This window comes from Pseudomyrmex gracilis, unplaced genomic scaffold (assembly GCF_002006095.1).
Source record: "Pseudomyrmex gracilis isolate BER0280 unplaced genomic scaffold, ASM200609v1 scaffold_370, whole genome shotgun sequence".
In the NCBI taxonomy this organism is placed as follows: domain Eukaryota; kingdom Metazoa; phylum Arthropoda; class Insecta; order Hymenoptera; family Formicidae; genus Pseudomyrmex; species Pseudomyrmex gracilis.
The window spans coordinates 40,908-55,797 of NW_018020954.1; the positions used below are offsets into that span (position 1 = coordinate 40,908).

Genomic DNA, 14,890 nt, shown 5'->3' on the forward strand with positions numbered 1-14,890 from the left:
GCAGATGAGATAATGCAACAAAGTTAAATCTCAAGTTAAAAGTTTTTTTTTTTTTTAGGAAATAATATACAATTTTGATGCAAGATTTGTCTTGATTTTGTCAAACACGAAAACTTGTAGAAAATAGTCTTTTGAAAGTAAGTTACATGTAAATAAATTAGATAAAATACGTACGTACGAAACTATCGTACGCGAGAGAAAGCTATTAATTAAAATGATTTTATTATCTGCTTTATCTGAATGAGGTTATCCATAAGAGAAGAGAAAGAGAGAGAAAAGGTTACCGTAGTAAAAAATATGTACACAATATGATATTAAAATCTCTTTGATTTTTCAAAATAATAATTTTAAGACACATGTGTGAATTTTTGAAAAATCAGTATTATAAAATTAGTATTATTAGTATTAAAATTAGTATTAGTATTTCAGTATTATAAATTATTTTACGAAGATCATATGTATGTATCTTACTTTAATATTGTACATATGTATTGTATATACATTCGCGTGTTTACTGCGAATTGGATATATAACATTCTCGTCTTTTTTTTTTTATTTAATCTGAGCTATCTTTTGCGAGAACGAATGCGAAGAGCGATAATGAGACGGCGCGCGTGAATATGTTAAATGCGATAAATGTGCGGACAACGCGTTTTATTTACTTACTAGCTACGATAAGTTAAAGCTGACTACAAATTTCCTTGAACCGAATTGCACGTACTTACTGCACAAAATATATTTCTCTTTTTTACTTAATTGAACGGATACGCATAAGATTGAGATTGTAATGACGTAAGGATGGAAAGTTTTCTCTTTTTCTCTGTGATCGGAGACGTATGTGTAAAATGTCTTTATTTGTTATTTGAGATTACAACGTAGTTTGATATTAATTATTTCTCTTTTTTGACGATACTTGGGTTACATAAACAAATTGTAGTTCATGAAATTACATTAACTTTCTCACATAAAATAATGTGAATGTAACATCACATTATGTTTTTGGTTTTACAATTAACTTGATTTTTAAATTATTATATAATAGATAACTTATATAGAGTTTCTCACACACACACACACACTGTAATTCCTATCAACATATTTTCTAAATATATTACATGCATTTTAAATAGAGAAAAGTTCTTTGGTTTAATATTTACTGTTTCACTTACATACATACATATCCACGCACAAACATACATACACACACACACACATAAACAATACATGAAAATAATTAAGGTAAGTATACTTTCTCTTTCATGAGAAATTTATGTAATTGAGTAAATTATTACCTACTTCATATTATTGTTGACATACGCGTATGCGTTTGAAAAAAAACATAGTATTATCTCGGATAGGCGCGAATAGAGCGCTATTTCTTCATGACAAAAGTACTGTCTGTTGTAAATTAATTAGAGACATTAAAAATTTCTTTAACATTCAAAATATGTTGTTAGAAAATCTCAATATGTTATTATAAAAGAGACAATGTAAGATTTTCCACAATTACGTGTGTATATGACTTATATGACAAATGGGAATATATGCAAAGTAATTGCTCAAATCGCGAAATGTTAACTGAACACAGAAATGAACAATGAGTTTATACGCGTAACGCAGTTATACCGTAAGTTACACCGACATTAAACGAAACTGACAGATTTGCCAGACAATTTATTTTCACATCTGTTCACTCGCCAAGCAGGTAGCTTACGCGTCGGCGATATAAACGTTTAGTATCATTTGGATAATGACAGTCAGAATGCTCGTATTTTTCCTCGCTCGTTACGCGAGACTCTATTATTTTGCGCTTTCCACCTAATTGCGCATTTGCGCACGATCGTAATCAGATGTATTTTCGCTCTTGACGTCATTCCGTCGAAACTACAATATAGTTGATTCAGAAAGTTTCCACGCTTCACCGGTTAAATTCTGCTGGCGATTATTGACGGTACCATTAAACGAGTTGTACATTTCTTATTTCACTCCCGATTACAGTCTCGTTCAACCTTGCTAGTTTAATAGCTTTGCGTAATGGAAACCAGTTTTCTCGTGTGTTTTTCTCCGGAATTGTGTGACTGACTTTTCATTGATTGTTTGTTTTTACAAGATCCATGATGATTTTTTGTCAAAAAACGTATCTCGCGTATTTTCACGCAATATTATCAACTGCTAGATGTAAATTTGTAATTATTTATGAAAGTAACAAATATGATAAATATTTTTTTTTTATCACAAATCTTTGCGATTGGATAACGGAGTGGTTTGCGACGGTATTTCGTCGTACAGATGTTCCGTATTATGATCGAAGTTTGGCTGCAAACGTATCAGAGTCGCTGACGGCCGATCGTAATGGCCATCTAATAGATCTGCAAAAACAAAAAAAAACAATTTTTTCTATGTTAAGAAAAAGTAAGATCTTTTTTTCTATTATTAATTCAGATCTTATCGTTTTTTTTTTTAATAATCTTTACAATTGTTTTTATTATATAAATATATTTGCGCGCACGACACAATATAGGGTGAAACTACTCACCGCGAAGATTGCCGGAAATTCGCAGACCAATCGTAGCGGAGCCGTTAGCGTAAGTGTTCAGCGATTCGATACCGTCGACCGTCAGTATTGTATCCGATTCTGCGTTGGTGTATATGGGATTCGCGCGAATCGGAGGTGCTGAAATTACGATAAGTAAAAAAAAAAAAAAAACTACGTGAGTATATACATACACCAAAAATTGATTCACGAAAGCTGATTAGTGATCACACAATGGACTTGATATCGTTCGATCACTATTTCGCTGGTTATGGCGGTCATCGAGATTACGGTTACGTTACGTGGTTACAAGACATTGGAGTCAAGGACGCGCAGATTTCACCGCGACGTTCAAAGGAAAGAAGCGAGAAGAAGAAAGCAGATGCGTCGCGCATCAGGTGAACGTAATCTTTGTTACTCACGTGGCAGACTGGCGCTCATCACTGCGGACATCCTTTTGCCGTTCGCGCCTTCGCATTCTTGACCCTTGTTTTTCTCGTCGTCGTAGATCGCAAGATGAACCGTCTCAAGTAACTTGGAACGCATGTGAAGAAACATAACAACCGCCAGCGAGGTAAGACCGAGAGAGACGATTGTGGCAACGACGATCAGCGTGACATCCAGCGGGATCGACGCCGGTGTCTGAATGTCGTCTGTCGTGGCAATGAGAACATCTACTCATCTTTATTCTAACATTTTTAGTTCTGACGAGGCAATATATCAAGACGTGTGTCAACGTGAAGTTTTAAAAATTTCTCGCGAAATGATACCTTTGCGAACGGTTTTCACGTAATCCAGTTTCGGAACACCGACACCTTCGTCGTTCTGAACGTGTCTGAGAAAGGCGTCCTTGATCACGAACTTGTCTCTCTCAACGTCTCTTCTGCGTTCGGGAACAGAAACCGAAACGATTTGAGTGATCATTGGAGGATCCCTTATCCGCATCTCGTTCGTTGTCGCTCTCGGAACCGCGATTGAAGCTGTTGCCGGACTCGTCGTTTCCGGAATATAATTTGTATCGTATCGATTGTCACTGTTATCTGCACACGAAACTAAATTTTATCTACAATCTTTGATTCTACGTACATTATAAATCAATTAATGAGATAAATAATGCGGCCGGAGTGTGTCATGTACGATTAATATATATTTGTTATATAATTTAATTATTATATAATTATTATACTGTAAAAGGTAATTTGTTTAAGCTTTAATTAGCACATGTTTTTTTTTGACAAGTGTCAAAAGAGTTAAAAAGCGTCAAAAAGTAATGTCCATATTTTCGATTGCGCAATCAAATTTATTATTTCACCTTTCGCTTGGTGTTCAGTAACGTCGCGCGGCTCAGAGGAAACATCTGTATATTCCGTATTACTAATTCCGGGTGTTTGCATACGCTCAGTAGTAGAGCTTAGCAAATAAACGGACGACGTTTGTTGGACTGAAGAGGCGTCGTCGTCGGTGCATCTTCCGGTTACTGCATCGCAGTCGTTATTTTGGTTTTGACACGTGCATTTGTTTACACAACCCGATCCCCATCGGCCAATTGCGCAATGCTCTTTGCATCTGCGGAATCAAAGCGTGCGTTATGTGTAATTTTGTTTGATTTAATATTTAATCTTTCTGTATATACTATTAATTATTCGATTTAATAATAATGTCGCGTTTGTTCAAGTTATTCGTCACTTTGCGAACTTTGCTTATGACGAATCTTCAATGCTTACTGGGGTCCTTGTAGTCCCGGAGAACAATGACAAGTGCCGTTTACGCGATCGCAGTCGTATCTCTCATCGCAGTCGCATACTTCCATACACTGTATACCCCAAAATCCGGGCGGACATTCTGCGTGATAAAATTTTTTCTTAGTAATATGTATATTGACATAAAATTACAGTTAAAAAAAAAAAATATGTTTGTCACGCAATGCAAATTTTCATTGGGAAAACACGCGTGTGCAGAATAAATTTTTATGTAAATTATGAACACAATTTAAAATTCTCTTCTATCTCTCTCTCTCTCCCTCTCTCCTCACGAATTGTTGAATTGAGTACTAAATTGTATTTGTAAGACAGATAATTATCATACATCGCGAGCGTTTTTTTTTTTATAAATTATTGATGTCGCGATTGTATTATGTGATGTGACATGTGTCGTATCTGATCGACTGCTCGTTGTCCACGACCTTCCCGAGCGGGAAAGTAAGCGACTTCGTAACTTCCGGGCTTCCGCAACTTTCGAAGCGATCATATTGACGCAACAATTGAGTGCAATCTGCGAGATTTTTGCTTGTTTAATAATAATTTTGTTTGTTTAATGATGTATTATTACGGAATAACATCACGGTCGCATAACAACAACCTCAATAGACTGATAAACAAAATTTTATTAAGATATAATGTAAGAGAAAGGTTAGAGTGTGTTTACGTAATAAGTACTAAATATTAATAAGCACTAAAGAAATTTAAATGCTGTAAAAAAGAACGAAATTAATCCAAATTATTGCTACGAATAAAGATTTAATTAATTGTTTGTGATAATGTTTTACAGAAATCGTGAACGCGCCGTTTTGCAACGATATGTAAGATTTTAACAAGATATATTGTGCAAAACTGAAAAATCATGCTCGCTGAGATCGTGTGAAAATAGTATTTATTAGAAAGAGGCATTTCATATATGTGCGTCTTCGCGATTTATGGAAGGTCAGTCTGTTTCATCGAGCGTAACATTTCTTGTAAAAACGCTGCTATTTTTTCAGTTTTTCATTTTCGATTTATATTTGTTTATGCCGTTTTATTATCGTCGAGCAAAGCATCTCTTTTTTTTCTGTAACCTGAATACTATATTCGATCGAGAATTGTTTCGAAACTAATTTTTAATTAATTATTCCGACCTCCAAATTTTTTCTCTAAAGTGTTAATTTATGTTACACATATATGTAACAGTTACCTGTATAAGCAACAGTTGCATGTATATTCGCCGTGGTTTAAATTTTTTTTAAATGTCAAGAATTCATTAGCGTCTAATTAGCCTTGAAAATGTTGTTCCTTTGGTCTGATAAATACTGGTCTGTTGCAAATATCCGTGAAATTCACTTTAATGACGTTCTAAATATAAGCGCCTTTCTCTTTTTTTTTTTTTTTCACTATATCATTGTCGAGATGTGTTTTTATAAGTGTCAAAAATGATGTTAAAAAGAAAACTGACTTATTTTTTGTTCAAAAATAACCGTATCTGTCGAGCAATGAAAACGTAATATTCTACATTGATATTATTTCTTTATAATAAATTCTTTATAATAAACTATCTTTTGTAGCAGTAATATCTCAACAAAACAATAATTAAGAATCTGATTTTACTATTGACTCACCGAGACTGCAATTATCATCGTAATATCCAGGATCACATTGGCACGTATTCGGCGCGACACACGTTCCTGCTAGACATTTCTCGCAAATCGGTATACATGTCGCATTCATCTCTGGATCATCGTGAATCTGTATTTTGTATCCTTCGCAACATTCCTTTACAGTTCTCGATTTCTGTTCTGTCTGAAATTTGCGACATAGTATATTTATTACATGCTTACGTCTCGTTTAAGAGGCCTATAAAAGAAGTTCGACTGCGCAAACTTCGATAAACTTCGACTTGTTAATTCAGACTTAAAGAAGTTGAATAATTTTTAGAAATGGCAAAAATGTAAACAACTTAAAAAATATTTTTTTTATTTTTTTTGTCAATTAATTTTTATAAATTTTAATTTTGTTTAGTTTGGTAGATGATTGGATTACTTACATGATTTATTAATGTATGAATTATATTATTTTAAAATGTTTTCATCGTCGATAATAATATAATTAGAATATATTAAATAGGTCGACACACATATTTGCATTATTAAGACAAAAATATATAACCAAATATTACATAAATATGATATGTATAATATATATATATATACATATCAGAGATGCCTAGTTTAGTCCTGATATTTTCTACCTTGAAGACGATTTCACCAACGACTCCAATTTCAAGAAGGAATTCCGGAGATAAGATGATCATTATTTCACTCTCCAAAGCATGAGATTCCGATCAGTGGCGAGAGTAAAAGTGAGAACACTGGCGCGGAATGCGGTGAGGGAAACGAAAGAGGCTTTGCACGACACTACTAAAAAAGTTGAAGAACTGACGCACGTCAGTGTGTTGTGCACAAGTTCTCTCCTTCTATATTTCCTGCATGTGTACATCTAATGTTTTTTTAGTTGCTATTTTACAAACGAGTTCTTACATAAGTAATGAGGACAACTATTACGAAACTTGAGAGTATCAAAGAAACTTGAATGTAATATATAAGTTACACGCTGTTTATAAGATCGCGAAGAGATACACGTGCGTAAAAATCACCATCTACGATCATAAAGTAAGCGTCGATATCATTCCTTTTACTTCTCTATGCAAACGTTATTACATTTCGCCGCCGTTCACCGCATCCACGGCTGCGAAGCGATCGTTTCACGCAAATTTCGTCTAAACTTATTTGCGGTAGCCCCGAATAATTGCGTTTCCTCACTATATTTAATTAATTACCAGAGATAGTAAAATCCTGTACGCATTTTTAACACATGTTATTACGCAGAATTTTTACGCTCTAATTTTTTCACTCGGACATTCAACGCGCCGTAAACTAAGATAATAACTTTATAGCGTACGTTTAAAAGCGCGAAAATAAGATATCTAATATGCGTAAAAACCGAATTATATGCAAATTGATTGATATACTTCGTCGTCGTGAAATTCGAACGCTTTCTTCCACTTTCACTGTGATACAACGTGAATGCTTCATTCTGATGACATGATATAATGTTATATAGACAATTATTGTCAATTTTTTCTTTTAGTTTTAAATATTTTCAACAACATTACGAAATCTAATTTACATACGGAAAGTTTTTTTGAGTGGATGACATATAAATTGCAAAACTGTATAAGAAAAAAAAACAAGATTTGCTAAAATAGCAAGAAATAAATTATACGGCCAGCAAAAAAAGTTTGCCAAACTTATTGACAATTTTTGTGTTGCCAACAAAACGTTTCGTCGATGAAACAAAAACTTCAATAGCTATAATAGCAAATCTTTTTTTTTCGTGTAAAGTTTTGCACGGTGAACTTTTGATATCGAATTATTAATTGAAGTTCACCCATAAAAACCTGACCACACAGTTACACTTGGTTATTAATAAGTATCTCCGAGCGTGTTATTATTTATTGCGTTTTGAGTGTTATTATTATTTACTGTAATTTCGTTTTATCTTTCTGCCCGCATGTAACTTCACTTGTAAATTAAGGTAAACGATGATGAGACACAACATATTCCGTGAGCATCGCGCGCGCGTGTGTGCGCGCATGTGTGTTTTCTCATATATCATTTCTCATATTTACAACGAATAGGTCTTCAGCGAGCTACCAGATGCTTCACTGGAAGCTGAGGGCAACAAGAGTTTTTTGTTCCCGTTAAATGCCGTAACTGGCGTGATTAATAATTCTCAGAACGAACCTTTCGCTTGCGCATTAAGATCCTCTTACGCGCGCGAGAGTTATATTAATTACATTGCACCGGACCTGTGCAGTTGTTTCGTTATACCGTGTGCACTTTGATCGATTTTATCGACTTCAAAAATCTCGCGATGTCAGATAATGTCACTTCGACGATACATCTACGCGCGAATCCGCGTTGGATAATAACAAAGTTCAACAATTTAATTTCGATTTACATCAAAAGCATGAATGATTCAAAAGTTTTTTTTTTATTTACAAGCGTCTAATGTACGCGCGTTATTACTCAAAAGTTGAGTAATTCAGTCGTTTTCTAACGTAGCGTAGAAAATGCCGAGTGACCTCGACTTGTCCAGCGGCAATTTTCGCTCATTACATGTTGTTCTGCTCTCATTTTTTTCTCAAACACTTTCTGTTTAATTTGAGACGACATTGCAGTGATAAATCTGCAATCAACCGTGCCATTATGCCAAGAGATATCTCTCTGAGGAATATCGCATTAACACCGATCCTTTCTATCTCGATTGCAAACGAACGCGTTAATCATAAATTTTTCCCACATTTTTTTTCAAAAATTTACGACTTGTTGCTTCACACTTTTTGCAAATTTTTCTGCGCAATTTCCAGCGATCGGGGGTAATTAGCAGCGCGTTATTTTCGCGAGTTTATTCTTCATTCTTCTCGGATCGGTAATTGCGGTCGTCTGCTGCGTGCGAAGTAGCTGCTTATTTTTTCTCAATGAAGAGAATTGGAAAAATAATTCGCGCGATTCTTCACGCTGGCGACGTTATTTCATTGCTTACGTAATAACTGCTACACTTTTGTGTTACAAGGTTCGCACGTTCATTAACGTCCAGAAAGAATACGTCCGATGCGAAACCATAAGCAAGCGTTACTTTCGCACCTACACTCAGCAGTCCGCACTGTCTTTTAAAAGAGACCAGTTTCTTACAATGTACGCGTTTTCACGATGACGGTGTAACACCTGCACTTATACCGTATGCTAATAAATCGAAACCTTCGATCACTCAGGTGAAATCATAAAAAATGATGATTCAGTAAGTTGAGATCCGCGAGTTCGATAAATAGATTGGCAACAACAGTTGGCGATAAAAAGCTATTGCGTGTGATATTCTTGTATCGTAACAACTGTGTATAAGGAGCGATGAAAATCAAAAAGTTCCAAGTATAATAGGTCAATATAAGTAATAAATAGCAATAGTAAGCAAATTGATTCTATTAGCATTACTGATCTCGATTAATTAAAGCTAAGAGCTGTCGAGATTACAGCAGCGTTTGCTGATTACGCGAGCACGTTATGCAAATAAGTTTTCAAATATCTCTTGAGAGAAAGCGGAAGTAATTAAACAAGTTTGGTTGGCCCTTTCTTTTCTCTCTCTTTCTCTCTCTCTCTCTCTCTCTTTTTCTCTTTCTCTCTGTCTCTTTTTCTAATTTTAATACATGATTTTATACTCTCGCGATTTATTTGTAAAGAATTATATTAAATGCAAAAAATGTTAAATTACAAAATTATTCTTGTTGATGTTAGACAGGTGAAACTTTTATGCAATAATAAATAAAGAAAAACGAGGTTTTCTTTATAAGATATTTAATTTACTCGTGATTGCTAATTATATTTGGAAGTTATTAATTGCGTCATATAGACCATTATATTAGTTCCTGACTTCGTGATAGACATTTTAATTTATTTGCAAGTTGAGTCGATCAAAACACGTGCGAAATTATGTTATTACATTTTCTACCGAGATAATTAATTGTTTATTCGCTTTACACAACCAATAAAAGAAGAGAAAACATTTGCCTAACAACTGGATATGTGATAATTAGATATATAGTATGACGCACTTTCGGTAACGATGAGATTTTCCCTTTTCTCAGATGTTCCGTGAAATAAGTTTATTGTCCGCGTAGTAAGTCGCGCGCAAATGTCTCACCGTATGTACATATACACGAACATACGCCTACGTTCCACTTAGCACGTACCTATTCGTATGCGCGCGGGAATGAATCTCGCACGATACACTATTTTCCATTTTAGGCTAATCGTTCTCTTTCGACTTTGCTGTTATACACAACGGTATTGTACATACGTCGATTACGTAACGCGTGTGCAATATGAGCTCGAGAGATCATTTCACTTCCGGCTGAGTCCTCGATTCGCGAACGTAAACGTGGCAGTATGCACAAATTTTAAAAAGCCGAACGAGATTCTGAGACCTCATTAATCTAATTGGCAGAGAGGAGCGATTTGTTCGACTGTCATAGGAATCCTATGAGAAAGCGCGAGTTTCTCCCATGCACAACTCGACTGTTACGAATCAAAAAACGTAAAGTTGTGGAAGAAAATTCGACTGTAAACACTATATAATTTTTCGCTACCAATTCATTATGTGATTTTGTGTAAATTTATTACATGAAGATATATATCTCGACACGTAGATTTAAGTAAGTCTCAAGGACTCGTGCCATTTACAAATGGAAATTTTTCAATCTCACTCCAAATTTATTACAATACACGCTTCTTCTTGTAAATTTATGTAAAACACATGTATCAATAAATTGCTTTTTCTAAATAATATTCTTCAAAAAATAGAACTCCATCTCTTTTATTTTTCGTTTCTCGAATACTTTGTCAAAAAAAAAAAAAAAAACACGCAATAATTTTGACACGCATTTTGCAACAATAATAAATGCGATATAATTAACATAAACTTTCTTTGACAGAAAAACAAAATTAAATCCGCAATCTAAATTAACAATTTTAATGTATTCTATGATGATGTTCCCCAAAATTTACAAAAGTAACTTATTAGGTCCGGTGACACGTGATACTTTTTACACATCAATTAAGAGTTTCTCGGTTGCTTGAGATCCTGTTTACAAGACGTATACGTCACGTCTCATCATCGTTAAACGTCACACTCGCTTTCGTACGGCGCGTTATCGAGCGCCCGGCGGGAGTGTAAATCAACGCGAGATTTCGCATTGACTTTATTACGTCCGCGCCTCGGATAATTTATGCCTTAATTGAAGCGATATCGCGATTCGATGTCGATCTCTCGTTAAATTGCCGAGCGCAAGATCTGACCGCGCGCACACTCGTCTCGCAATCGCAGCGAGATACAATCGATCGCGCAAACAAAATTTCTCAAATGCTCGTTCGTCTGTCCCGCTACTATTTATGACGCGATTAAGCACGTATTCGTTGAAAAAAAAAAAATACTAGTATTTATTGCACAAGGAGTATATATGGGGGGTTTTTTTTTTTGCAGAGGAACTGTCTCATTATCGCGCGAAAATCGACAATACGAGCGTCGACAACCTCGCGATGCAACGTGTGTGTCGAGCGTTTCACAAATTGCCGACTTCCGGGCGTTTCCTTTCTCGAGGTGCCGAGATGCCGTGCAAAGTCGTGCGAGGTCTTATTCAGCTAATGGCCCGCTTCTGGATTGCGTTTCGTAATCGCGCGAGAGACGGGACAGGTTCCTCCTTCTCTTCTTTCGGCGCGCGATTCGTCAATTCCGCATTTCACAGCGCGTAATTGCGACCGCGACTGCGACTGCAACCGTTCTTTCTTTCCTCGCACCAACGCACTCTCGTGTGTACGCGCGCATACTTTTTATTTATTTGCTTACTTAATCAGACGGGATCTGTTAATGCGGACTTTCCCCGCAATTAGCTCGGATCGGCGCAGCTTCTGAGAGTTCGAGAGAGATAAAAAAGAAAGAAAGAACAAGGACAAAGAAGCAAGAAGCAAAAACGGAAGAATAGGTTGTTTTATTGCGTTCTTTATATGTGTGTATAGGGCGTTGAGCGCGATTTATCGCCTAGGATATACCTCGCCGTGTGCGAGGTGTATCTTGTTATGTGTCTGCTAGTCGATCGGCGTTTCCATTCGCGCCGCATGGGAAACGACACTTTTCCATAACGAGGCGTGGAAATGAGAGTTTATGTAACCTGTCTATGCGATGCAATCGCATGGCATTCGAATAAATTACGGATCTATTGTCCCGCGAGTGTGTATATCTTTTCTTCAACAACTTTTTGTAAAGTGTATTTTTTTTTTTTTTACTTTAATCGATATATCTTAATGATAAATATTGTTTTGTTATTATTGAGAACTCTACACGTATGTCTTGTACATACTACCAACTTATCATAGCGTGCGATTGTATCTATGCATTATGTTTGCTGAATAAATGATTTATGATACACGACGTCTATAGGTAGGATAGTTTTAAACAGGCACTTTATCGAATAAAAAAGTTGTTAATTTTTCGACACAAAGAATACACTCGTTCGTTCGTTACGAGACTTCCGCGTAACTGATCTTACGCACTTACTACGCAAACTTCTTTGTTGTGCAAGATTGGCGTGTTTTCTTTCCCTTCGAGCAGTCTGGGAAAAACGTTCCTTTCCACGGCGTGTGCGAGAACTTGCGAAACTTCGGCAACGGTAGCGCTGCCGCAAAATTCGCTGATGATGGATAGGCAATAAAATTAACGAGATTGCGTGCGTAGATAATTCGCGTATGTAAGTGAACACAAAGTTGCCGGAGAAATCAAACTCTCTCGACGCCGAGAGTTCTGTTCTGTGAGACATATTGTTTCACATCTCGTCGAATGCGAAAGCCGAGTTTTATAAACTGTAAGGAAAAAAAAAAAAAAAAGTAAGCAACAAGTAGTCTATGAAACGTACCTTCACACGATGACGTTGTCGCAGTTCGGTTCGTGTCTTGAGGCATCTTGGGGGAATTTGTAAACACCAAGTGAACGTGTTGACCACGACCGGCTCGTGGTAAATCTCGTACAACGTAACCGTGTAACTGTAATGTACGATCAATTAGCTATCGCGGGACCAGACTCGCGCGATTCCCTTATCGAGTTTACCGCGGCATGCCGAGGTGGCAAGGTGCGAGCATAATAATGATATATGTGACGGTATTACGCGTGCCACTTTGCGCATTGTCAAGGTCTATAGGTAAAGGTCTCTCTTCGAGTATATGTCACAGATTACATAATATATACATATAACACGGCAGAGAAAATGTTATCCAAGTTATCGCTTTTAATGGCATCAGAAGTTATTACGTATCAATTATATATAATTGTTTTTGCGTGGAATACTAACTTTTCTATTCTTGAACACACATTATCTCCGGTCAGTGAGATAGAAAATGACATCATTTCAAAGGCCGTCACCAGGAAGAAGATCCGCGAGATCTTCGAGACACTCATTTCAAAAAGAGTTTTGGGATCTAAAACAAATATTCTTTTCTTATTTTTCTTACAACTGGTAAAATCGGCAAAATGTAAAATAAGAGAAATTTTTACATTTAATATGCTAATGTAGTACACAAAGATGATTGTGCGACGAAGCAAGATATTGTGAGTTAAATTTAATGTTTTTGAAACAATTTTTATTAAAAAGAAGAAACTATTACTTCAATTGTCTAAAGGTTCGAGTTCAATATCTTCTGTGCAACATCTGCATTGCCACTGCGTGTATCAGACATATATTTAATATCTACACTTGACGCGTATTCAATATTAAATGTCGCACTTGTAGCGCGGATCACGATTGACCAATTGAAATCAGTTAATACTTCCTTTAGAGAATATTACTTTGAGGGGACATTTGTGTATCTTGCATCGAGTATTTCCGGCTATGTACTGTACAAACTACATCCAATAGTCATTTCAACTTGTTATTTTTCTTGTACACAAGTTTCTTCGAAAATAAAATTTTAATACATAAGAAAAAAAGAGAGTGTTATTTTGCAAAAAGATAAAGGCTATATAGATAATAAATTATCGTACTTTAGTTTGCAATTTAATTACATTCAGTGAGCATGTCATGCGGGCTGCTACACAAGTGTGTATCAATGTGTGAAAAAAAGGGGTGAACAAAAAGAAAAATGTTGTCAACTTTACCTGCAAAATAATTCACATAATCTGACAAATGAATGTCCTGAAATATAAGCAATTTCACAGCTCCTGGCGCCTTATACTTGCGTATTACACTTTCACGCTAATTCTCAATCGCCATCGGTTTCTTTGCGAATCTCATTGAAAATCACACAGAATACGACACTTGAACAATGAAAACCAGTTTTTTGTTATTGTGCAAAAACAGTATTTTTTATCGCACATAACGACGCAATGGTGATATTAAAACGTCGAAAACACATGTTGCTTTTTCATTCAAGTCCGGAGATTTGCACTTTTGTTCGCGTCATATGTCTTTCTTAGAAAGAAAAAAAAACCAAAAAAGTAGACAATGAGAGTGTAGCTTATAAACTGCTCCTACTCTAACATAGAATGTCGTATCATCTCTCTTGGATACACACAGAGAGATACGTGCACGATTCTGTGTCGTTTTTACTACTCGAGACTGTATTGCAAGGGCCAAGCCCTCGCTCCGGGAAATGTCACTGTCGCTTTCACAGAGCGATTCGCAACTGGCCTCAGGTTCGTAACGAGCAATTGGCGTTGCCGGCACTCAGTATGCACTTGTGGCACAATGAACTCCGACCCTCCGACAACGACGGCAACCAAGCTGTGAGGAGAGGTCGGGGGGATGTGTTCGTCTAGAGGGGACGGAAGTTGTACGGAGGGTTCTCTCGTTGTTCGAAGAGAGACAGTTGCGGTATCATCATGCTGGCACTTCAGATATCCGCGGATATCCTGCGGAGACATTGACATTGCGAGCCGGCCAAGCGTCATTGCGAGTTGACACCAGCGGAGCATAACAACATAGTTCGACACTGCCCGACTCTATATTGCG

General features: G+C 36.3%; 1 protein-coding gene across 3 annotated transcripts; it reads right to left on the bottom strand.

The window, feature by feature from the left end:
- Positions 1-861: 861 nt before the first annotated feature.
- LOC109860355 lies at positions 862-14,608 on the bottom strand. 3 transcript variants are annotated; one of them, XM_020439369.1, is made up of 10 exons: positions 14,038-14,608; positions 13,235-13,361; positions 12,803-12,929; positions 5,901-6,081; positions 4,258-4,375; positions 3,846-4,099; positions 3,304-3,573; positions 2,956-3,186; positions 2,537-2,674; positions 862-2,369 (listed from the first exon to the last, which is right to left on the bottom strand). In XM_020439369.1, exons 2-10 carry the CDS (start codon positions 13,339-13,341, stop codon positions 2,233-2,235), a joined length of 1,563 nt encoding a protein of 520 aa, XP_020294958.1. In that variant the 5' UTR covers positions 13,342-13,361; positions 14,038-14,608; the 3' UTR covers positions 862-2,232. The 3 variants fall into 3 exon arrangements, with proteins under 3 accessions (XP_020294958.1, XP_020294957.1, XP_020294959.1); XM_020439368.1 differs by having other exon boundaries at positions 2,956-3,207; XM_020439370.1 differs by lacking the exon at positions 2,537-2,674 and having other exon boundaries at positions 2,956-3,207.
- Positions 14,609-14,890: the final 282 nt, after the last annotated feature.